We start from the raw sequence: 25,713 nt of genomic DNA, 5'->3' as shown, positions 1-25,713 counted from the left end.
ATGAGTAAAATATATATTTCTCCCTCTCCTTTGATTACGCCATTGTTTCATTATATTAGGTGTATAAATTTAATGATTTTCTATTATGACATTTAGAAAAAGTACCGGAACGTAGTTTCTGTGCGTTCCGGCCCGAATACAACACTGATTTTAACTTTAAACATTACGTTTATCAATTGGTTCTTCATAGGTTTCTTTCTGATTCCGCGTTTGGTTTTTGCCAGTGCGGTAGTGTGATGGTGTTCAGGTACATCACTTAGATCACTATCTGATGTAAGTGATATAATCTATTGAATCTATATATAATCTAAATGAACATATATCTTTAGCAGATGTACTGAGCATTGCCTTGTCGTTCAGTAAAGCTTTCCCTTTCGATCCAGTAAAACTCACATTTAGCTTTCAATTAACTATTTCTTCTTTTTCACTCCAGCATCGCCAGCGGTGGCATGCATATCAGAATTACGTGTGGCACGTGAATGAAATCTTCACTAGAACGATGTTTTTTTTTTTCTTTTTTGAGTTATTTGTGTAAATGGATAATACTAAAATATGTAAATGCTTTGAATTAAATAAAACAGTTAAGATAACAGTCATACGGTTTAGGTTTATAAAAGCAACAAATATGTTCTTAAATAAGAGCTCTGTGTATAAAAATGAAAGTTGGATTAGAAAGAGTTCGAAAGTTCAATAAATCATCACCTTTTCACAGGCAAGCCAACTTGAGGAGCGAAACGACAGGAAGGGTGTCCAGAGCCTGGATTCTCCCTTGTTCAATTTTTTATACATTACAGAACAGAATTTTATTTCCACAGATCCGTAAGTACTGTACAGTACAGTACTTATACCCTGTGTTCAGTACTACTGATGCTCAGTTATACTTCGTTTCTTCCCATCAGATGGCAGCACAGATTACTTCGAATTTGTGGTGCTAGTATCACGCAGAGTGTTTGCACTAGTTATACTGTACTTGTTTTTTTTTTTTTTTTTGACACCTGGTTTTGCATGCTCTAAGCATGGTTTGGTGTTTTTTTGGGTTTCTGAATTCTTGCTTTGTGCAAGAACTTTTGATAATTAATTAAATTCGTTACTTAATTCTAGTTTACTCCATAATTTCGCAGTTTAACTAACTGTGTGATAGCCGTACTTTAAACGAAGTAGTAATTTCCTTGTATACGAGAAAATTCCATGTGTATTGGGGGACTCTTTTCTAAAATTAGCCGGTGTCCTTTCCTAGCTAAATATATGTATTTTTTAATTAGTAATTCCCATCTAAAGTTTTCATGAGCAGAAGTCTTCGTATTGATCAAATAAAGATTACACCACCATTTATATTGATCAGTGTTAACATTATATTTTAATAGCTACTATATAACAAACATTATAAAAACTTTGTTTTCAAAAGGAAGGATAAACTTAACAGCACAATAGTGATTTTTCTTCCACTGGAAATCATACGCTGTTGCAACAAGGTCTAGAGATGGTCGGTTATAAGTTAGGTGATGTGATTATGATCTCCGAACCTTTCGTATATACAGTAAATAACGTTGAACGTGGAAATGTATGTGACTCGTGTCTCAGAAGGTAGGAAGGGAGTTTTTAGGAAGTAGATGCTCACTTATTGCAGTTAATAGATTAGTCTAGGTTTCTCTATTGTCGTTTAATAACCAGCGTAGGTACTTTATCATTCTAATGCTGTTTCATTCTTTCAGGAAGGATGGCTTACATCGATGCTCACAGTGCAATTTCACATACTACTGTGATAGAAGCTGTCAGGTTAGTAGTAGCAGCTGCCCAAATTAATTTAATAAAAATAATTATCTCTGATTCCAGTTAGGGATTAATGGAATACTTTGAATTTACTATATTCATCCTCACCACTTAAAAAAAAAAAAAAAAATCCACAGGATGACCTTTATTTACACTGTGTGAAGACTGCAATAATAATTGAGACAGCATGGGTTTGTTAAAGGAAAGTCTTGTATGACAAAGTTGATTAGATATAATGTGGTTACAGAGGAACTGGATACAAAAAATAATTTTGATATCATGTACTTGGATTTCAGGAAAGCTTTTGGTACTGTTGCACATGGAAGACTACTGTACAAATTGGAGCAGTATGGAAGCTGCCCTTCGTGGACTAATTTTATTAGTGGAGGCCCCCAGGGTTCGGTGTTGGGCCCATTTGTTTTATATATTTATCAATGGTATTGATGAAGGTATATCAGACTAGTATCGAAGTTTGCAGATAATACTAAGGTTGGCAGGGTTGTTAATGACAGTAAAGGCAGTGTGCTACTGCAACAGGATCTCAAAGTTGGGCAGATGGGCTGAGAAGTGGCAATGTAGTTTAACATTTGCAAATGCAAAGTACTGTATATGGGTAGAAGTAACCCCAGAGAAACATACCAACTGTGTGGTACTACACTTAGGATGGTAGAAAATGAAAAAAAAACCTAGCAGTAATTGAGCAGTGCAGACAGGCTGCCAGAGCAGGTCATGGGGTATTGTCAATGATATACAAGAATTTTGCTAGTAGGGAAAAGGAGGTGATTATCCCTTTGTATAAGGTGGTCAGGCCACGCCTTGAGTATTGCATACAGGTTTGTAAGCCTCATTTTAGGAAGTATGTAGAGTTGCTTAAGTGAGTACAGAGATGGGCTACAAAATTGGCGAGGGGAATGAAGGGGTCCTCTTACCAAGAACTGCTCAAGTTATGCAAATTGCAGCATCTGGAGCCTAGACACCTGCGAGGTGATATGATTGAGGTGTATAAGGCCTTGAATGGGTTGAGCAGGCTCAATTCTGACGGGATTCTTCCTCTTGCCCAGACTAGTAGTAGTAGTAGTGGCATGTGATGCAAGAAAGCAAGTGTATGAGCTTATGGGTTATGCAGCATCAGCCAAAAAAAAATTTCACACAATCATTCCATCTAAATATTTCTCCAGTTCCTCCTTAAATTAATTTAGCCTATCAACTACAACAACAGATGGAAGTTTGTTCCAGCAATTAATCACCCACTGGCTAAAGGCAAATTTCCGTACATCTATTCTACATCTGTCTTTCCTTAATTTCAATTTATTCCCCTGTTAGATTCTTAATCTGAACAAGTGGAAAAATCCCATCAGAATTCAGCGTGCTCAACCCATTCAAGGCCTTATACACCTTAATCAAAGGTGCAGGTGCCTAGTCTCCAGCCACTGTAATTTCCAGAACTTAAGCCCCTCTTTGTAAGAGGATCCCTTCATTTCCCTCACCAGTCTTGTTGCCCTTCTCTGTACACGCTCAAGCAAATCTACATCCTTATTAAAAACAGGCCTCCAGACCTGTATGCAGTACTCAAGGCGTGACCTGACCATTGCCTTATACAGAAGGACAATCACCACCTTTTCCCTGCTAACAAAATTCCTATATATCATTGATAAAGCCCCATGACCTGCTCTGGCAGCCTGTCTGCATTGCTCAGAAAACTTCATACCTGACTGCACGATAACTCCCAGGTCTTTTTCATTTTCTACCACATTAAGTGTAGTACCACACAGTTGGTACATTTCTCTGGGGTTACTTCTACCCATATGCAGTACTTTACGTTTGTCAAGGTTAAACGTCAGTTGCCACTTCTCAGCCTATCTGCCCAAATTTTCCAGATCCTGTTGCAGTAGCACACTTTATGCCATTACTGTCATTAACAACCCAGCCAACCTTTGTATCATCTGCAAACTTCGACACTAAGCCTGATATACCTTCATCAATATCATATACAAAACAACAGTGGACCCAACACCGAACCCTGTGGGACTCCACTAATAACATTAGTCCACGAAGGGCAACACCCATTGATTACTTCCTCTGTATTAGCATTAGTAGAGGCATATGATGCAAGAAAGCAAGCTTATTCAGCATCAGCCAAAAAAAAAAAAAAAAAAAAAAAAAACAACCACTACTCCCATTTCACCCCTCCATTCGTTCGAAATACCTGTCCAGCTGAGCCTTAAATTTGTTTAGGCTATCAACTTCAACAACAAGCGATGGAAGTCTATTCCACAAACCAACTGCCCGCTGGCTAAAGGTAAATTTCCACACATCTATCCGACATCCGTCCTTCCTCAATTTGAATTTATGCCCTCTCAGGTGATTATTCTGAGCAAGAGGAAGAATCCCATCGGCATTGAGCATGCTCAAGCCATTCAAAGCCTTATACACCTCTATCAGATCACCTCGCCGATGCCTAGTCTCCAGGCTCTGTAATTTGCAAAACTTAAGCCTTTCTTCGTAAGAGCAACCCTTTGTTCCATTCACTAATCTTGTTGCCCTCCCTGTACTCATTCCAGCAGTTCTACATCCTTCTTGAAATGAGGCCTCCAGACCTGTATACAGTACTCAAGGTGTGGCCTGACCAATGCCTTATACAAGGGAATAATCACATCCTTGTCCCTGCTAGAAAAATTCCTGTATATCATTGACAAGACACCATGAGCTACTCTTGCAGCTCATCTGCACTGCTCAGAGAACTTCATATCTGCCTGCACAATTACCCCCAGGTCCTTTTCATTCTCTACCACTGTCAGCGTAGTACCACAGAGTTGATACGTTGATCTGGGGTTACTGTTTCCCATATGTAGTACTTTACATTTGTCAATGTTAAACTTCATTTGCCACCTCTCAGCCCATCTGCTCTACCTTTCCAGATCCTGTTGCAGCAGCATAGTATCAGTAGTGTCCTTAACAACCCTGCCAACCTTTGTATCGTCTGCAAACTTGGACATTAAGCCTGATACACCATCATCAATATCATTTATACATACAGAAAACAACAATGGACCCAACACTGAACCCTGAGGAATCCACTAATAACATTAGTCCACGTTGAGCAGTGTCCATTGATTACCACTCTGTCTTCTGCCACTCAACCATCCCTTTATCCATAGCAGCAATTTGCCTCCAATGCCACACTTCTTCAATTTGTGCAGCAGTCTTCCATGCGCAACAGTATCAAAAGCCTTTCTAAGATCCAAATATATAATATCAAAGTTATTCCCTGCATCCAGTTCTTTTGTGACTACATCATAGTATCCAATCAAATTGGTCAGACAAGACCTGCCCTTAACAAACCCATGCTGTGTCTGACCTATAACTGAATTCTTGTCCAGATGATCCTGCAGTGCTTCTTTAACCAGTGCCTCCATTAATTTTCCTAGAACATAAGTTAAACTCACAGGTCTATAATTACTTGTGTCAGCCTTTGATCCTTCTTTGTGAATTGGGGTTACATTTGCATATCTCCAGTCCATGGGTACCTCCCCTGAGTCCAAAGAAGCTCTCATAATTATGGCTAGGGGTTTGCTTACTTCCTTTGCTGCCTCCTTTAATATAACTGGATAGATCCCATCCCCCGGCTGCCTTTTTTATGTTTATCCTCAACAATTTCTCCTCCACTTTCCTCTCAGTTATTAGAAAATCATCTAGCTCACTGCCAATGTTTACTTCACCTACGACATTCCCCTTCCTGAATAACTCTTCCCTCATGTGTGAATGTAGATGCAAAATACTCGTTTAGATTGTTAGCCACCTGAGCAGGATCCTCAACTGTTTAACCATCAACGTCCAGTGGACCAATCTGATTCATCCCTTTCCTTCTTGAGTTTAAATAGGTAAAGAACTCTTTTCTGTTTTTCGTTGCATCCTTTGCCAAGGATTTCTCATAATCTGCCTTTGCCTGCCTAATCTCCTTTGTGACTTGGTTACAGACCAACTTATATCTATCATAGGCTTCCATGTCACCCATTAATTTGTATGTATCCCATGCATTTTTCTTCTCTGCCATATGTCTCATTAGTTCATCTGACAACCATTTAGGCCTGAACCTGAACAATATTTCTTGGTTGGTATGTAAAGCCTGGTAGCTTCCAAGATTAGTTCCTTGAATGCTTCCCATTTTGAATTTGCTGTTGGTAACATCATCAGTTGGTCCCACTGTATAGAATTTAAATACTGTCTCAGACCATCATAGTCGCCTCTACGAAAGCAAAAACCCTTCCCTTTACCTCTGATGGTAGTTACCTCCTTGAGTAAATCCCACTTCAGCACACTGTGATCACTGCCACCCAGTGGTTCCTTTATCTGCAGATTCCTAATGCATGAAGAATCACTACTGAAAATCAGATCAAGAGTAATACTCCCTCTAGTTGCCTCCCGAACATGCTGATGTAGAAAACAATCATCCAATAAATCCACAAAAGCCTTGCTAGTGTGTGAGTGACCAACCCACAAATTACAGTCAATATCTGGGAAATTAAAATCCCCCATTATAAGACTCTCTGATTTACTGGCCCATTCTATTTCCCTGTACAGTATCTTATTATACTCATCAGAGTCATTAGGCCTATAGCACACTCCTACTCTCAATTTTGATTTACCTATGCTTATGTCACTGTCACACCAAACTGACTCGACACTGCCCTGTCCATCGATGTCGACTGGCTTCACTTCCTTGGATTTTATGTGTTTTTTAACTAATAGCATAACCCCTCCTCCCTTCCTATCCTGTCTATCCTTTCTGTAGACATTGTAATCCCCAAATTCCAGTTCTGCATTCCTTATATCTGTGTGACACCACGTCTCTGATATCCCAACAATATCTGGCTTTGATGTTTTGAGTAATACCTCAAATTCATCAAATTTATTTACTAAACTCCTAGCATTGGGGTACACGCAAGTATACATGCACCTGTTTCTATTCTTAGCTACCCTAACACAATCCATGTGTTTACTTGTACCGCAATGACTTCCAGCAGTCTCTGAAATATCCTGCATCTTGTTTTTCGGGCTTCTGCTCATTCCAATAGAAGAAGTGCAAGAATCTCTTTCACCTCTGCCAGTGGCTAATGTTAATCCATTAGTCTTTGTCTCCCCCCAAGCTAGCAGTTTTCCGACCCACCTAACACTGCCTCGATAGCATCAGCAAATATTCTTGCACCCTTTCTATTTAAGTGTATCCCATCCCTGTAGAAGCAATCTCTCCTGTTAACAAGTACATTCCTGGCTGAAAAAAATTCTACCCCTTGAGCCTTGCACAATCTTTCCAGGGCCGAATTGATCGACAAGGCTCTCATCATATACTCCCTCCTATCGTGTCTGGGCAGAATTGCAGACACTTTCAAATTCAACCCTACTTCACGGCTTTTTTTTCAACAGTGACCTGTACTTGCTAAGTAATTCCGCTGGTCTCCTACTCTTAATATCATTAGTGCCAAATAATATCAAACGTGTACAACTATATCACCTTTTGTGCCCTTAAAAGATGATATCTGCTCTACAACGTCATCAACCTTTGCCCCTGGCAGACATGCCCTGGTCCTGTTCCACCTATCCTTTTTACAAAGCATGTTTCCCGTTTCCCTGACAATTGAGTCACCAACAACTACTAGTTCCTGTTGGACCAGTGCCTTTTCCCACTCAACCATCCTTTTATCCATTGTAGCAATTTACCCTTAATACCATTCTGCTACAATTTGTACAGTACTCTTCCATGCACAACTGTGTCAAAAGCTTTCCTGAAATCCAAGTAAATGATATCAAAATTATTTTTTGCATCCTGTTCCTTTGTAACCACATCATAACAACCAATCAAATTTGTCAGACAAGACTTTCCCTTAACAAACCCATGCTGTATCTGAATTATTGCTGCAGTCTTGTCTTGGTGATCCTGCAATGCATCTTTAACTAGTGACTCCATTATTTTACCTGGCTTATTTTATCATTATTTGACTCCATTATTTTACAAACTGGTCTGTAATTACTCTTGTCACCCTTCGATCCCCCTTTGTGAATTGGGGATACATTTGCACATCTGCAGTCCGTGGGGACCTCCCCTAAATCCAAGGATGCTCTCATAATTATGGCTAAGTGTTTGCTTACTTCCTTTGCCACCTCCTTTAATATAACTGGATAGATCCCAACCGCCCCAGGTGTCTTTCTTATGTTTAACTTCAACAATTTCTCCTCCACTTTGTTCTCAGTTATTACAAAATCATTAAGCACCATGCTACAATTTGATAACCTTCTGGCATTTTCAAACCTTAATAACTCCTCATGTGTGAATGTAGATACAAAATACTCATTCAGTTTGTTTACCATCTGAGCAGGATCATCAACAGTTGCACTATTGATATCAGGCAGACCAATCTGATTCATCCCTCTCCTTTTACAGTTTATATAAGTAATGAAATCCTTGCTGTTTTTCTTAGCATCCTTAGCCAAAGATTTCTCGTAATCTGCCTGACCTCCTTTGTGACTTGATTACAAACTAGCTTATATCTGCCATAGGCTGCTGTGTCACCTGATAATTTATATGCATTCCATGCATTTTTTTTCTCTGCCACAAGTCTCATTAGTTCATTTGACAACCATTTAGGCCTGAGGGGGCACAGTTTCAAATTGAGGAAAGATAGTTGTAGAAAAGATGTGAGGAAATTTGCCTTTAGCCAGTGGGTAGCTGATTGGTGGAACAGGCTTCCATATTTTGTTGTGGAAACTAATAGCCTAAATAAAATTAAGGCTGAGCTGGAAAAATGCTCCCATTTCACCCGTCCATTTGGAACAAATGGGCGGGTGAAATGGGAACATTTTTTTTGGCTGATGCTGCATAAGCTTGCTTTCTTGCATCGTATGCCTCTACTAATGCTAAATGCAATAAAATGTATATTTGGTTGTCATGATTGGCATATGCATGATTTCTCATATTGCCATTGATTATGCATTTTACCCTTTGGTAAGATATTTATGGCAATTAGTTATATCAAGTGGAGTTTTTTTATTGGATTTCATTCACAGAGATATATATTCCATCTAACAAATGCATTTCGAACATTTCTGCAACCCACAATGCAGTGCAAAACACATTATTTGCAAAATTCACAAGTGATGTAGTTTTTTTGTCCGCCACTAAGTACTTTCAGTGTGGGAAGTATCAACTTTTCACCAATAGTATGAGGGTATCCTGTCTCGGATATTAGTTTTGCAACTTCATATGAAGCCATAACTAAGTCTTCATTGCAACATCTCATGGAAACTGTCTGTAGAAAACTTTTTTTAGATGAAATATATTCATTTTTCTTATCAATAAAAAATTCCTTTGGCTTATTTGAGTATTCTGGATTCACACAATCTAAGTGCCGTTTCTGTTTTGACGGTTTAATGCAGTAATTTGACAACGTTTCAAAACAAATAACGCACAGTGGCATGTAGTTATTGCAGATAAAACCAAATTTTAAATATTCTTCATAATACTGTTTTATCCTAGAGGTTTTGGATTTCTTTTCCACACTGTCAATCTGCCCCTTGCCAGGGCATTTATTAATATTATTTCTATTATCTCTACTTATATTATCTGCACATCACTTGACTTGTTAGGTGGGCATTTCTTCAGCCACACTCCATATTAAAAATAACTGGATGTTTATATAAATATTTATTTTTAAAAAAAATGTGTATGTAATAAATTTATCACATCACAGGAAACAGTGACGAAAACGAATAAGACACAACAACAGGCACTTGCATTTCGCTTGTCGGGTTTTCACTTACTGCTGATGACTGCGGCGTGGTTCGTAAATTAGAGATGGCACAGGCAGTCCATCACCTCAGACGCAAGATGTATGCATGTGTGCTAATTACATGGCATAAAAAAATTTATGAGTGCATCAGCCACTTTTTTTTTTTTTGTTTGTTTGTTAAGAGCAGAGTCGTCTGGAGGCATCATAGATATAAATTATAAAAGCATTAAATTTATTTTTAGTATTACCGAGTATTTGGTATTTTATTACATTTTCATTTTATCAGGAAATCTTATAGTTTTATGTAGCTATGTTTCAAATAAGTTGTTTGCAGACCGGTATTTTCTTTTCGCGGACCACACTTTGGAAAACCTTGTTATAGAGTTCTGTTAAGTGTTCTATAAAGACATTAAATAAATGGAAACCTAAAAGGTAAAGGACTAAAGCTTTAGTTTTTAGGTTTGTCCATAAATCTAATATAGTGTTCTATCAAGTTATAATTTTAGTAATTAATTGATGAGAAGAGACTATTTGTTTTAACTTCTATTAATCAGAGAAAAAAAATAAAAAAAATTTAATTTCTTCTCAACTTTGTTCTCAGTTATTACAAAATCATTAAGCACCCTGCTACAATTTAATAACCATCAAATGTGCCTGAAATATAACTCACTGCATACATTAACTTGTTTATGTTTAGCTTCAACAATTTCTCTTTCATTTCCTTGTCAGCTCTCACAAAATCTGATATCCCCATCCCTAAAAATTCCTGTATGTGAATGTAGATGAAGAATCCCCAATTAGTTTGTCAGCAACCTGAACTGAATCTTCAACAGTTAAAATCAGTCATATCTGGTGGACCAATGTGATTCATAATTCATACCCTTCCATCTAGTGTTTATGTAAGTAATAGTATTCACCCTATAGTTCAAGGAAGCCGCAGGCTTTTGGTGCAAAAAAAAAAAAAAAAAAAAAAAGAAGCCCAAGTAGATAAGAAAATACAAATTATATGCTTCCCTTCTCACACAGTAACTATCCAGTTGATCTTTGAATTTATTCAAACTGTCAGCATCAACTACCTGTGAGAGGAACTTGTTCCAGCAATCAATGACTCTCTGCCTAAAAGAAAATTTTCTACAATCCAATATAAACCTCAGCCTCTGTAATTTGAATTTATGATCCCTAGTTCTGGAATTGTTTATAGAATTAGCTCAATCAGGTCACTTTTGATGTGCCTAGTTGCCAAGCTCTGTAGCCCACTAATGCTCTTCTTTGCATTCTTAGCCAGAGAAATTTCATAGTATGCCTTAACTTGCTTAACCTTATTTGTGACATAATTGCAAACTAGTTATTGTTTTAGATAATAAACTTGTTTGTTACTTTGAATTTAATTGTTTAATTTTTGATTGTGGCAAATTGGTTGCTTGAAATTCAATCACATAGCATTAGTAGAGGCATGTTATGTCAGAAAGCTTGCTTTCTGACATCACATCTATATAGCATCAGCCAAAAAAAAGAAACCCCTTCCCATTTCACCCATCTATTAATTCCAAATGTTTGGCTACTTCTGCCTTGAATTTATTTAAGCTGTCAACTTCCAGAACTACAGATAGCAGTTTGTTCTAGCAATCACCAACCGATGGCTAAAGGCAAATTTCTGCACATCTACTCTTCAACCATCCTTCCTCAATTTGAATTTATGTCCCCTCAGGTGACTAATCTGGGCAAGAGGAAGAATCCCATCAGCATTGAGCCTACTCAACCATTTATAATATACACCTCGACCAGATTACCTCGCAGGTGCCTAGTCTCAAGACACTGCAATTTGCAGAACTTAAGTCTTTGTAAGAGCAAACCTTCCTGCATACAGCACTCAATGTGTAGCCTGACCACTGCCTCATACAAGGGTATAATCACCTCCTTATCCCTGCTAGAAAATAATCCTGCATATCATTGACAAGACACCATGAGCTACTCTTGCAGACTGTCTGTACTGCTAAGAAAACTTCATATCTGACTGCACAATTACCTCCAGGTCTTTTCATTGTGTACCACCCTAAGTGTGGTACACTGGTGTGCAAAACGTAAGGACCAACACTATTTCTAAAGGTTACAACCACAAAATCAAACGAAACAGCCTGCGGCAATTTGCATAACTGACCGTTCAGTAGAAAGCTAGCGCACATACAAAAATTTGAATCGTGATGAGAGGGCTCGCATAAACAGATAAAAGCAGCAGTTATGTGCAAATTACTGAATGGTGAGCACCATTGTTACATATTCAATTGGTTTCATACAGTGCTACAGACAATGAAATGGCCAGTAGATATCTGGGTGATTTTACCCAGGATCGAATAATTAGGAAGGTCGAAGTGCGAGGAGTGTGGCTGCATAGTTCGGTATTGCCCATAGCATCATCTCACATGCGTGGTCGGCCTTCGGGACGACAGGTACAGCTGTTCGAAGGATCAGTGGTGATCTTCCATGAAAAACAACGCCCAACGATGACTGCTATATACACCTATAGGCTAAGGGGAACCATCACCAGACAGCACAAATCCATTTAGGATCCATTGCAAATCAGCTGCACAGGACGCAGGATATCGTGGTTTACTGTGGCCAGGCGACTCCACAGAGGTGGACTGTTTGCCCAATGGCCTGTATGCTGTGTCCCTTTAACACCTGCCCATCAGAGGAGACACCGTTTACAGTGGTGCGTCGAACACAAGGACTGGACAACAGCGCAATGGGGTAAGGTACTTACTGAGGGCAAGGTACTCTCAGCTAATCTGGTGAGAGGTTGGCACACGGTATCACCCTGCAAACATCACTGAAAGGGATCGATATGGTGGTTGAGGTGTTATTGTCTAGGGAGTTGTTATCTTGGAACGACATTCACAACTCCAGATACTACAAGGCGGTACTGTACTGAGGTAATCCTTCCCTATGTGCATCTGTTCCGAGGTGCCATTGGCCCGAGTTCGTGTTTATGGATAATAAAACCATACCCCATCGCACTGCAGCTGTTGATATGCTTTTGGAAAGTGAGGACATTGTTCATATGGATTGGCCTGCCTGTTTCCGCCCGATCTAAATCCCATCGAACACATACACATATGGGATGCTCTGGGGAGACGCATGGTGGCACATCCACACCCACCAGAAAATGTTCACCAGCTGAAGATGGCTCTGACAGAAGAATGGATGATGTTACTCTAAGAACTTATCAACAACATTATTCTAAGTATGGACAGGTGGTGCAAAGCCTGCATCAATATTAGGGGTGGCCATATCTCCTACTGAGGACCACCTCTTCCCTTTGTTTTATCTTTGGCAGTGATGCATCTGTATCATGGCAGCCAGTGCTATGTTGCCATTTTTGAATAAAGTCCCTCTGTACAGTTTTGTTTCTGTTGTTGTGTCAGTCGTTTCCTTCATCATTTCTGTACTTCACAAGGTATGCTTGTGAAGTACAGAAATGATAGGCTTTTCCCATATCCAGGCCACTCCTATGACAAGCTACAGGTGAAAACCTGACTGGTCCTTAAGTTTTGCACACCAGTGTATCATGCAGTTGATACGTTACTCTGTGGTTACTGCTACCCATATGCAGTACTTTACATTTGTCAATGTTAAACCTCAGTTGCCACCTCTCAGGCCATCTCAACTTTTCTAGCTGTTTCAGCAGCGTATTGTCATTAGCATTAGCATTAGTAGAGGCATATGATGCAAGAAAGCAAGCTTATTCAGCATCAGCCAAAAAAAAAAAAAAAAAAACACACACCACTCCCATTTCACCCCTCCGTTCGTTCGAAATACCTGTCCCAGTTGAGCTTTAAATTTGTTTAGGCTATCAACTTCAACAACAAGTGATGGAAGTCGGTTCCACCAACAAATCACCCGCTGGCCAAAGGCAAATTCCGCACATCTATCCGACATCCGTCCTTCCTCAATTTGAATTTATGCCCTCTGAGGTGATTATTCTGAGCAAGATGAAGAATCCCATTGGCATTGAGCATGCTCAAACCATTCAAAGCCTTATACACCTCTATCAGATCACCTCGCCGGTGCCTAGTCTCCAGACTCTGTAATTTGCAAAACTTAAGCCTTTCTTCGTAAGAGCATTGTTCCATTCACTAATCTTGTTGCCCTTCTCTGTACCCGTTCCAGCAGCCCTACATCCTTCTTGAAAAGAGGCCTCCAGACCTGTATACAGTACTCAAGATGTGGCCTAACATTGCCTTATACAAGGGAATAATCACCTCCTTATCCCTGCTAGAAAAATTCCTGTATATCATTGACAAGACACCATGAGCTACTCTTCCAGCTCGTCTGCACTGCTCAGAGAACTTCATATCTGCCTGCACAATTACCCCCAGGTCCTTTTCATTCTCTACCACTGTCAGTGTAGTACCGCAGAGTTGATACGTTGCTCCGTGGTTACTGGTTCCCATATGTAGTACTTTACATTTGTCAATGTTAAACTTCATTTGCCACCTCTCAGCCCATCTGTTCAACCTTTCCAGATCCTGTTGCAGCAGCATAGCGTCAGTAGTGTCCTTAACAACCCTGCCAACCTTTGTATCATCTGCAAACTTGGACATTAAACTTGATATCCCATCATCAATATCATTCATAAACACCGAAAACAACAACGGACCCAACACTGAACCCTGAGGAACTCCACTAATAACATTAGTCCACGTTGAGCAGTGTCCATTGATTACCACTCTCTGTCTTCTGCCACTCAACCATCCCCTTATCCATAGCAGCAATTTGCCTCCAATGCCACACTGCTCCAATTTGTGCAGCAGTCTTCCATGTGCAACAGTATCAAAAGCCTTTCTAACATCCAAATATATAATATCAAAGTTATTCCCTGCATCCAGTTCTTTTGTGACTACATCATAGTATCCAATCAAATTGGTCAGTCAAGACCTGCCCTTAACAAAACCATGCTGCATCTGAGCTATAACTGAATTCTTGTCTAGATGATTCTGCAGTGCTTCTTTAACCAGTGCCTCCATTAATTTACCTGGAACAGAAGTTAAACTAACAGGGCTATAATTATTTGTGTCAGCCTTTGATCCTCCTTTGTGAATTGGGGTTACATTTGCACATCTCCAGTCTATGGGTACCTCCCCTGAGTCCAAAGAAGCTCTCATAATTATGGCTAGGGGTTTGCTTACTTCCTTTGCTGCCTCCTTTAATATAACTGGATAGATCCCATCCACCCCAGGTGCATTTTTTATGTTTATCGTCAACAATCTCTCCTCCACTTTCCTCTCAGTTATTACAAAATCATCCAGCTCACTGCCAATGTTTACTTTACCTACATCATTCTCCTTCCTGAATAACTCCTCATGCGTGAATGTAGATGCAAAATACTCGTTTAGATTGTTAGCCACCTGAGCAGGATCCTCAACTGTTGAACCATCAATATCCAGTGGACCAATCTGATTCATCCCTTTCCTTCTTGAGTTTAAATATGTAAAGAACTCTTTTCTGTTTTTCTTTGCATCCTTTGCCAAGGTTTTTTTGTAGTCTGCCTTTGCCTGCCTAATCTCCTTTGTGACTTGGTTACAGACCATCTTATATTTATCATAGGCTTCCATGTCACCCATTAATTTTTATGTATCCCATGCATTTTTCTTCTCTGCCACATGTCTCATTAGTTCATCTGACAACCATTTAGGCCTAAACCTTGAACAATATTTTTTAGTTGGTATGTAAAGCCTGGTAGCCTCCAAGATTAGTTCCTTGAATGCTTCCCATTTTGAGTTTGCTGTTGGTAACATCATCAGTTGGTCCCACTGTATAGAATTTAAATACTGTCTCAGACCATCATAGTCACCTTTACGAAAACAAAAACCCTTCCCTTTACCTCTGATGGTAGTTACCTCCTTGAGTAAATCCCACTTCAACACACTGTGATCACTGCCACCTAGTGGTTCATTTATCTGCAGATTCTTAATGCATGAAGAATCACTACTGATAATCAGATCAAGAGTATTGCACCCTCTTGTTGCCTCACGAACATGCTGATGTAGAAAACAATCATCCAATAAATCCACAAAAGCCTTGCTAGTGTGCGAGTGACCAACCCACAAATTCCAGTCAATATCTGGGAAATTAAAATCCCCCATTATAAGACTCTCTGATTTACTGGCCCACTCTATTTCCCTGTACAATATCTTATTATACTTATCAGAGTCATTAGGCCTATAGCACACTCCTACTCTCAATTTTGATTTCCCTATGCTTATGTCACACTGAACTGACTCGACACTGCCCTGTCCATCGATGTCGACTGGCTTCACTTCCTTGGACTTTGTGTTTCTTAACTAATAGCATAACCCCTCCTGTCCTGTCTATCCTTTCTATACACATTGTATTCCCCAAATTCCAGTTCCGCATTACTTATATCTGTGTGACGCCACGTCTCTGATATCCCAACAATATCTGCCTTTGATGTTTTGAGCAATACCTCAAATTCATCAGATTTATTTACCAAACTCCTAGCATTGGTGTACACGCAGGTATACATGCACCTGTTTATATTCTTAGCTACGCTAACACAACCCATGTGTTTATTTGTACCGCAATGAGTTCCAGCAGTCTCTGAAATATCCTGTATCTTGTTTTTCAGGCTTCTGCTCATTTCAATAGAAGCAGTGCAAGAATCACTTCCACCTCTGCCAGTGGCTACTGTTAATCTATTAGTCCTTGTATCCCCCCCCCCCAACTAGCAGTTTTCCGACCCACCTAACACTGCCTCGACAGCATCAGCAAAAATTCTTGCACCCTTTCTATTTAAGTGTATCCCATCCCTGTAGAAGCAATCTCTCCTGTTAACAAGTACAGTACAGGCTGAAAAAAATTCTACCCCTTTAGCCTTGCACAATCCCTCCAGGGTCGAATTGATCGACAAGGCTCTCATCATATACTCCCTCCTATCGTGTCTGGGCAGAATTGCAGACACTTTCAAATTCAACCCTAATTCAAGGCTTTTTTTCAACAGTGACCTGTACTTGCTAAGTAATTCCGCCGGTCTCCTACTCTTAATATCATTAGTGCCAACGTGTACAACTATATCACCTTTTGTGCCCTTAAAAGATGATATCCGCTCTACAACATCATCAACCTTTGCCCCTGGCAGACATACCCTGGTCCTGTTCCACCTATCCTTTTTACAAAGCATGTTCCCTGTTTCCCTGACAATAGAGTCACCAACAACTACTAGTTCCTGTGGGGACCAGCGCATTCTGCCTAGGGGGCCACCTCTGTGTTGCCTGATGACCAAGTGCAAGCTCTGGCGTTGATGTGGGCAGCTGAGCTATAGTCTCATTAACAACCCTGTCAACCTTTGTATTGTCCGCAGGCCCAATATACCTTCATCAATATCATCGATAAATACAGAAAGCAAAAATGGGCCCAACACGGATCCTGGGGACATTAGTCCACGAAGAGTGGTGACCATTGATTACCACTCTGTCTTCTCCCACTGAACCATCTCTCCCTCCATAGCAACAGCTTGCCCATAATGCCATAGTTCTCTAATTTGTGCAACAGTCTTAGCATTAGCATTAGCATTAGCATTTGTAGAGGCATTTGATGCAAGAAAGCAAGCTTATGCAGCATCAGCCAAAAAAAAAAAAGAAAAAAAAAAAAAAAAAAAAAAAAGTAACATAAATAAATAAAAATAACCACTTCCACTTCACCCCTCTGTTCGTTCGAAATACCTGTCCAGCTGAGCCTTAAACTTATTTAGACTATCAACTTCCACGACAAGGGATGGAAGTCTGTTCCACCCACCAACCACCCGCTGGCTAAAGGCAAATTTCCGCACATCTATCCTACATCTGTCTTTCCTCAATTTGAATTTATGCCCTCTCAGGTGATTTTTCTGAGCTAGAGGAAGAATCCCATCAGCATTGAGCATGCTCAAACCATTCAAGGCTTTGTACACCTCTATCAGATCACCCCGCTGGTGCCTAGTTTCCAGACACTGTAATTTGCAAAACTTAAGCCTTTCTTCGTAAGAGAACCCCTTTGTCCCATTCACCAATCTAGTTGCCCTTCTCTGTACTCGTTCCAGCAGCTCTACATCCTTCCTGAAATGAGGCCTCCAGGCCTGTATACAGTACTCTAGGTGTGGCCTGACCATTGCCTTATACAAGGGAATAATCACCTCCTTATCCCTGCTAGAAAAATTCCTATATATCATTGACAATACACCATGAGCTACTCTTGCAGCTCGTCTGCACTGCTCAGAGAACTTCATATCTGCCTGCACCACCACCCCCAGGTCCCTTTCATTCTCTACCACTGTCAGTGTAGTACCACAGAGTTGATACGTTGCTCTGGGGTTGCCGTTTCCCATATGTAGTACTTTACATTTGTCAATGTTAAACTTCATTTGCCACCTCGAAGCCCATCTGCTCAACCTTTCCAAATCCTGTTGCAGCAGCATAGTGTCAGTAGTGTCCTTGACAACCCTGCCAACCTTCGTATCGTCTGCAAACTTGGACATTAAGCCTGATATACCATCATCAATATCATTTATAAATACAGAAAACAATAAAGGCCCCAATACTGAACCCTGAGGGACTCCACTAATAACATTAGTCCACGATGAGCAGTGTCCATTGATTACCACTCTCTGTCTTCTCCCCCTCAACCACCCCTTTATCCATAGCAGCAACTTGCCTCCAATGCCACACTGCTCCAATTTGTGCAGCAGTCTTCCATGTGCAACAGTATCAAAAGCCTTTCTAAGATCCAAGTATATAATATCCAAGTTATTCCCTGCATCCAGTTCTTTTGTGACTGCATCATAGTATCCAATCAAATTGGTCAGGCAAGACTTCCCCTTAACAAAACCATGCTGTGTCCTAGCTATAACTGAAGTCTTGTCTAGATGATCCTGCAGTGCTTCTTTCACCAGTGCCTCCATTAATTTTCCGGGAACAGAAGTTAAACTCACAGGTCTATAATTACTTGTGTCAGCCTTTGATCCCCCTTTGTGAATTGGGGTCACATTTGCACATCTCCAGTCAATGGGTACCTCCCCTGAGTCCAAGGAAGCTCTCATAATTATGGCTAAGGGTTTGCTTACCTCCTTTGCTGCCTCCTTTAATATAACTGGATAGATCCCATCCACCCCAGGTGCCTTTCTTGTGTTTATCTTCAACAATTTCTCCTCCACTTTGCTCTCAGTTATTACAAGATTCTCTAGCTTACTGCTAGATTTGAATACACCTCTGGCATTCCCCTCGCTGAATAACTCCTCATGTGTGAATGTCGATGCAAAATATTCATTTAGTTTGTTAGCTACCCGAGCAGGGTCATCAACAGTTGACCCATCGATCTCAAGTGGACCAATCTGATTCATCCCCTTCCTTCTAGAGTTTACATAAGTAAAGAACTCTTTGCTGTTTTTCTTCGCATCCCTTGCCAAGGATCTCTCGTAATCTGCCTTCGCCTGCCTAACCTCCTTTGTAACTTGGTTACAGATCAACTTGTATCTATCATAGGCGTCCGTGTCACGTGTTAATTTGTATGTATCCCATGCATTTTTCTTCTCTGCCATATGCCTCATTAGTTCATCTGACAACCATTTAGGCCTAAACCTTGAACAATATTTCTTAGTTGGTATGTAAAGCCTAGTAGCTTCCACGATAAGTTCTTTGAATGCTTCCCATTTTGAACTTGCTGTTGGCAATATCATCAGTTGATCCCACTGTATAGAATTTAAATATTGTCTCAGTCCATTGTAGTCGCCTTTACGAAAGCAATACCCCTTCCCTTTACCCCTAATGGTAGTTACCTCTTTGAGTAACTCCCACTTCAGCACACTGTGATCACTGCCACCAAGTGGTTCATTTATCTGCAGATTCTTAATGCATGAAGAATCACTACTGATAATCAAATCAAGAGTATTACTCCCTCTAGTTGCCTCCCGAACATGCTGATGTAGAAAACAATCATCCAATAAATCCACAAAAGCCTTGCTACTGTGTGAGTGACCAGCCCCCAAATTCCAGTCAATATCTGGGAAATTAAAATCCCCCATTATAAGACTCTCTGATTTACTGGCCCACTCTATTTCTCCGAACAGTTTCTTATTATACTCATCAGAGTCATTAGGCCTATAGCACACTCCTACTCTCAATTTTGATCTCCCAATGCTTATGTCACACCAAACTGACTCGACACTGCACTGTCCAGCGATGTCGACTGGCTTCACTTCCTTGGATTTTATGTGTTTTTTAACTAATAGCATAACCCCTCCTCCCTTCCTATCCTGTCTATCCTTTCTGTAGACATTGTACTCCCCAAATTCCAGTTCTGCATTTCTTATATCTGTGTGACACCGCGTCTCTGAAATCCCCACAATATCTGCCTTTGATGTTTTGAGCAATACCTCAAATTCATCAAATTTATTTACTAAACTCCTAGCATTGGTGTATACACAAGTATACATGCACCTGTTCTTTTTCTTAGCTACCCTAACACAACCCATGTGTTTACTTGTACCCCAATGATTCCCAGCAGTCTCTGAAATATCCTGCATCTTATTTTCCAGGCTGCGGCTCATTCCAATAGAAGCAGTGCAAGAATCACTTTCACCTCTGCCAGTGGCTACTGTTAATCTATTAGTCCTTTTAGTCCTTGTCTTCCATATGCAACAGTATCAAAAGCCTTTCTAAGATCCAAATTTATGATATAAAAATTATTTTTTGCATCCAGTTCCTTTGTGACTTCATTGCAACATCCAATCAAACTGGTCAGATAAGACCTCTCCTTAACAAACCCATGCAGTGTCTGAACTATAACTGCAGCCTTCTAGGTGATCCTACAGTGCTTCTTTAACCAGTGTCTCCATTAATTTCTCCAGAACAGAAGTTAAACAGGTCTGTAATTACTTGTGTCACCCTTTGATCCTACTTTGTGAATTGGGGTCACATTTGCATATCTCCTGTCCATAGGGACTTCCCCTGAATCAAAGGAAGCTCTCATAACTATGGCCAAGGGTTTGCTTACTTCCTTTGCCACCTCCTTTAATATAACTGAATAGATCCCATTCACCCCAGGTGCCTTTCTGATGTCTGACTTCAACAGTTTCTCTTCCACTTTGCTCTCAGTCACTACGAAATCACACAGCTCCCTGCCAGAGTTTGATAAACCTCTGGCATTCCCCCCTGAATAGCTTCTCATGTGTGAATGTAGATGCAAAACACTCATTCAGTCTGTCAGCTACCTGAGCACGGTCCTCAACAGTCGAACTTTCGATATCAAGTAAACCAATCTGATTCATCCCCCTCCCTCTAGAGTCCACACAAGCAAAGAACTCTCTGCTGTCTTTGGATCCCTTGACAAAAGATTCCTCGTAATCTGCCCAACCTCCTTTGTAACCCGCCTGCACACACTGACATAGGCTTCTATGTCACCTGATGATTTTTATACATCCCATGCATTTTCCCTCTCTGCCACTAGTGTACGAGTCCCACTAGCTCATCATTTAGCATTAGCATAGGCATATGATGCAAGAAAGCAAGCTTATGCAGCATCAGCCAAAAAAGAGAAAAACACTCCCATTTCACCCCTCCGTTTGTTCGAAATACCTGTCCAGTTGAGCGTTAAGTTTATTTAGGCTATCAACTTGCACAACAGTGGATGGAAGTCTGTTCCACCAACCAACTACCCACTGGCTAAAAGGCAAATTTTCACACATCTATTCTACCTCTGTCTTTCTTCAATTTTAATTTATGCCCTCTCATGTGATTATTCTGAGCAAGAGGAAGAATTGCATCAGCATTCTCAAAAAATTCAAGGCTTTATACACAGATCTCTATCAGATCATCTCACCAGTGCCTAGTCTCCAGGCACTGTAATTTGCAAAACTTTAGCCTTTCTTTGTAAGAGCAACCCTTTGTTCCATTCACTAATCGTGTTGCCCTTCTCTGTACTTGTTCCAGCAGTTCTACATCCTTCTTGAAATGAGGCCTCCAGACCTGTATACCGTACTCAAGGTGTGGCATCTGCCTTCACAATTATCCCCAGTCCTTTTCATTCTCTACCACTGTCAGTATAGTACCACAGACTTGATATGTTACTCTGGGATTACTGTTTCCTCATATGTAGTACTTTACATTTGTCAATGTTAAACTTCATTTGCCACCTCTCAGCTCATCTCCTCAACCTTTCCAGATCCTGGTGCAGCAGCATACTGTCAGTAGTGTGCTTAACAGCCCTGCCAACCTTTGTGTCGTCTGTTAAATTGGACATTAAGCTTGATATACCATCATCAATATCATTTATAAATACAGAAAACAACAATGGACCCAACACTGAACCCTGAGGGACTCCACTAATAAAATTAGTCCACGATGAGCAGAGTTCATTGATTACCACTCTGTCTTCTCCCCCTCAACCATCCCTTTATCCATAGCAGCAATTTGCCTCTAATGCCACACTGCTCCAATTTGTGCCGCAGTCTTCCATGTGCAACAGAATTAAAAGCCTTTCTAAGATCCAAATATATAATATCAAAGTAGTAGTAGTAGTGGCATGTGATGCAAGAAAGCAAGAATATGAGCTTATGCAGCATCAGCCAAAAAAAAAAAAAAAAAAAAATCACACCTTTCCTTCCAAATGCCAGTCCAGTTCCTCCTTAAATTTATTCAACCTATCAATTTCCACAACGACAGATGGAAGTTTGTTCCAGCAATTAACTACCCGCTAGCTAAAGGCAAATTTCTGCACATTTATTCTACATTTTTCCTTTCTTAATTTGAATTTATGCCCCCTTAGGTTCGTAATCTTAACAAGTGGAAGGATCCAATCAGAATTCAGCGTGCTCAACCCATTCAAGGCCTTATTCACCTCAATTAGATCACCGTGCAGGTGCCTAGTCTCCAACCACTGCAATTTGCAGAACTGAAGCCTCTCTTGGTAAGAGGATCCCTTTATTCCCCTCACCAATCTTGTTGCCCTTCTCTGCACACGCTGAAGTAAATCTACCCTAAAATGAGGCCTCTAGACCTGTACGCAGTACTCAAGGTGTGGCGTGACCATTGCCTTATACAGAGGGACAATTGCCTCCTTCTCCCTGCTAGCAAAATTCCTATATATCATTGACAAAACCCCATGACCTGCCCTGGCAGCCTCTCTGCATTGCTCAGAAAACTTCATATCTGACTGCACAATTACTCCCAGGTCTTTTTCATTTTCTACCACATTAAATGTAGTACCACACAGTTGGTACGTTTCTCTAGGGTTACTTCTACCCATATGCAGTACTTTGCATTTGTCAAGTTTAAACTTCAGTTGCCACTTCTTAGCTCATCTGCCCAAATTATCTAGATCCTTTTGCAGTAGCACACTGCCATTACTGTCATTAACAACCCTGCCAACCTTTGTATCATCTGCAAACTTCGACATTAAGCCTGATATACGTTCATCAATATCATTGATAAATATAAAAAACAACAGTGGACCTCCACTAATAACATTAGTCCACGAAGAGCAGCACCCATTGATTACCACCCTCTGTCTTCTCCCACTTAACCATTCTTTTATCCATTGTAGCAACTTACCCTTAATACCATTCTGCTCCAATTTATACAGTAGTCTTCTATGTGCAATGGTGTCAAAAGCTTTCCTGAAATCCAAATATATGATATCAAAATTATTTTTTGCATCCAGTTCCTTTGTAACCACATCATAATAACCAATCAAATTTATCAGAAAAGACTTTCCCTTAACAAACCCATGCTGTGTCTGAATTATTGCTGCAGTCTTGTCTAGATGATCCTGCAATGCATCTTTAACCAGTGACTTCATTATTTTACCTGGAACAGAAGTTAAACTAACTGGTATATAATTACTCGTGTCACCCTTCGATCCCCCCTTTGTGAATTGGGGATACATTTGCACATCTCCAGTCTATGGGAACCTCCCCCGAGTCCAAGGATGCTCTCATAATTATGGCTAAGGGTTTGCTTAGTTGCTTTGCCACCACCTTTAATATAACTGGATAGATCCCATCCACCCCAGGTGTTTTTTTTTTTTTTATGTTAAACTTCAACAATTTCTCCTCCACTTTACTCTCAGTTATTACAAAATCAATCAGTATCCTGCTACAATTTGAGAACCTTCTGCAATTTTCAAATCTTAATAATTCTTCATGTGTGAATGTAGATGCAAAATACGCATTCAGTTTGTTTGCTATCTGAACAGGATCATCAACAGTGGAACCATCAATGTCAAGTGGACCAATCAGATTCATCCCCTTCCTTTTAGAGTTTATATAAGTACAAAAATCCTTGCTGTTTTTCTTAGCATCTTTTGCCAAGCATTTCTCGTAATCTTCCTTCACCTACCTAACCTCTTTTGTGACCTTATTACAGATTAGCTTATATCTGCCATAGGCTTCTAAGTCGCTTGATAATTTATATGCATCGAATGCCTTTGTCTTCTCTGTTACGAGTTTCATTAGATAACCATTTAGGCCTAAACCTTGAACAATATTTCTTAATAGGTATGAAACTTTTAGTAGTTTCCACGATTAATTCCTTGAATGCTTCCCACTTAGAATTTACTGTTGGTAACATCGTCACTTGATTCCACTGTATAGAATTTAAAAACTGTCTGAGACCACTGTACTCACCTTTACGGAAGCAAAAACCCTTTCCTTTACCCCTGATGGTAATTAAATCTTTAAGTAAATCCCACATCAGTACACTGTGATCACTGCCACCTAGTGGTTCCTTTATTTGCAAATTCTTAATACACGAATGATCACTGCTGATAACCAGATCAAGAGTATTACTTTCTCTGGTTGCCTCTCGAACATGCTGATGCAGAAAACAATCATCCAATAAATCCACAATAGTCTGGCTAGTGTGTGAGTGACCAGCCCACAAGTTCCAGTCAATATCTGGGAAGTTAAAATCCCCGTTTATAAGACATTCCGATTTACTAGCCCACTCTATTTCTCTGTACAATTGTTCATTGTACTCATTCGAGTCATTAGGCCTATAACACACTCCTACTCTTATTTTTGCTTTCGCAGTGCTTATGTCACACCAAACTGACTGAACAGTGCACTGTTCATCTATATCAACTGGATGCACTTCTTTTGATTTTATGTGTTTCCTAATTAACAGCATAACACCTCCTCCCTTTCTATCCTGTCTATCCTTACTATCACGTCTCTGCTATACCAACAATATCCGCCTTTGATGTCTTGACCAACACGTCAAATTCATCAAATTTATTTACTATACTTCTACCATTGGTATACATGCAAGCATACGTGCTCCTATTCCTAGTTACCCTAACACATCCCATATACCCACCTATTTCATGAAGACTGCCATCCGTCCCTGAAACCCCCAACACACCTCACTCCAGGTCGCTACTTATTCTAATAGAAGTTGTGCAAGAATCACCTTCACCTCTGCCTACAGCTACTGTTAAACTGTTAGTCCTTGTATCCCCCCAAGCTATCAGTTTTCTGACCCACCTAACACTGCCTCGATAGCATCAGCAAATATTCTTGCACCCTTTCTATTTAAGTGTATCCCATCCCTGTAGAAGCAGTCTCTCCTGTTAACAAGTACAGTCCAGGCTGAAAAAAATTCTATCCCTTGAGCCTTGCACAATCTTTCCAGGGCCGAATTGATCGACAAGGCTGTCATCATATACTCCCTCCTATCGTGTCTGGGCAGAATTGCAGACAGTTTCAAATTCAACCCTAATTCTCGGCTTTTGTTCAACAGTGACCTATACTTGTTAAGTAATTCTACCGGTCTCCTACTCTTAATATCATTAGTGCCAACGTGTACAACTATATCACCTTTTGTGCCCTTAAAAGATGATATCCGCTCTACAGCGTCATCACCCTTTGCCCCTAGCAGACATACCCTGGTCCTTTTCCATCTATCCTTTTTTACAAAGCATGTTTCCCGTTTCCCTGACAATAGAGTCACTAACAAATAGTAGTTCCTGTGGGACCAGCGCATTCTGCCTTGTGGGTTGCCGCTGTGTTGCATGATAACCAAGTGCAAGCTCTGGCGTTGATGTGGGTAGCTATTCCCTGCATCCAGTCCTTTTGTGACTGCATCATAGTATCCAATCAAATTGGTCAGGCAAG

At 40.2% G+C, this 25,713-nt stretch overlaps 1 protein-coding gene across 1 annotated transcript in view; it reads left to right on the top strand.

The window, feature by feature from the left end:
• The first annotated feature begins 988 nt into the window (after positions 1–988).
• The window catches only part of LOC150087172 (histone-lysine N-methyltransferase SMYD3-like), a 153,407-nt gene continuing 128,682 nt past the window's right edge, over positions 989–25,713 (top strand). The window contains exons 1-2 of the mRNA XM_090371866.1: positions 989–1,584; positions 1,713–1,776. Of these exons, the coding sequence (XP_090227992.1) occupies positions 1,481–1,584; positions 1,713–1,776 (168 nt within the window). The 5' untranslated portion in view covers positions 989–1,480. The remainder of the gene's footprint in view (positions 1,585–1,712; positions 1,777–25,713) is intronic.

The sequence above is a fragment of the Mastigoproctus giganteus genome, chromosome 4 (assembly GCF_048544385.1).
Source record: "Mastigoproctus giganteus isolate SK-2022 chromosome 4, ASM4854438v1, whole genome shotgun sequence".
NCBI lineage: Eukaryota > Metazoa > Arthropoda > Arachnida > Uropygi > Thelyphonidae > Mastigoproctus > Mastigoproctus giganteus.
The sequence above is the reverse complement of the archived record's forward strand: the minus strand, read 5'-3'. Positions and strand labels throughout refer to the sequence as shown.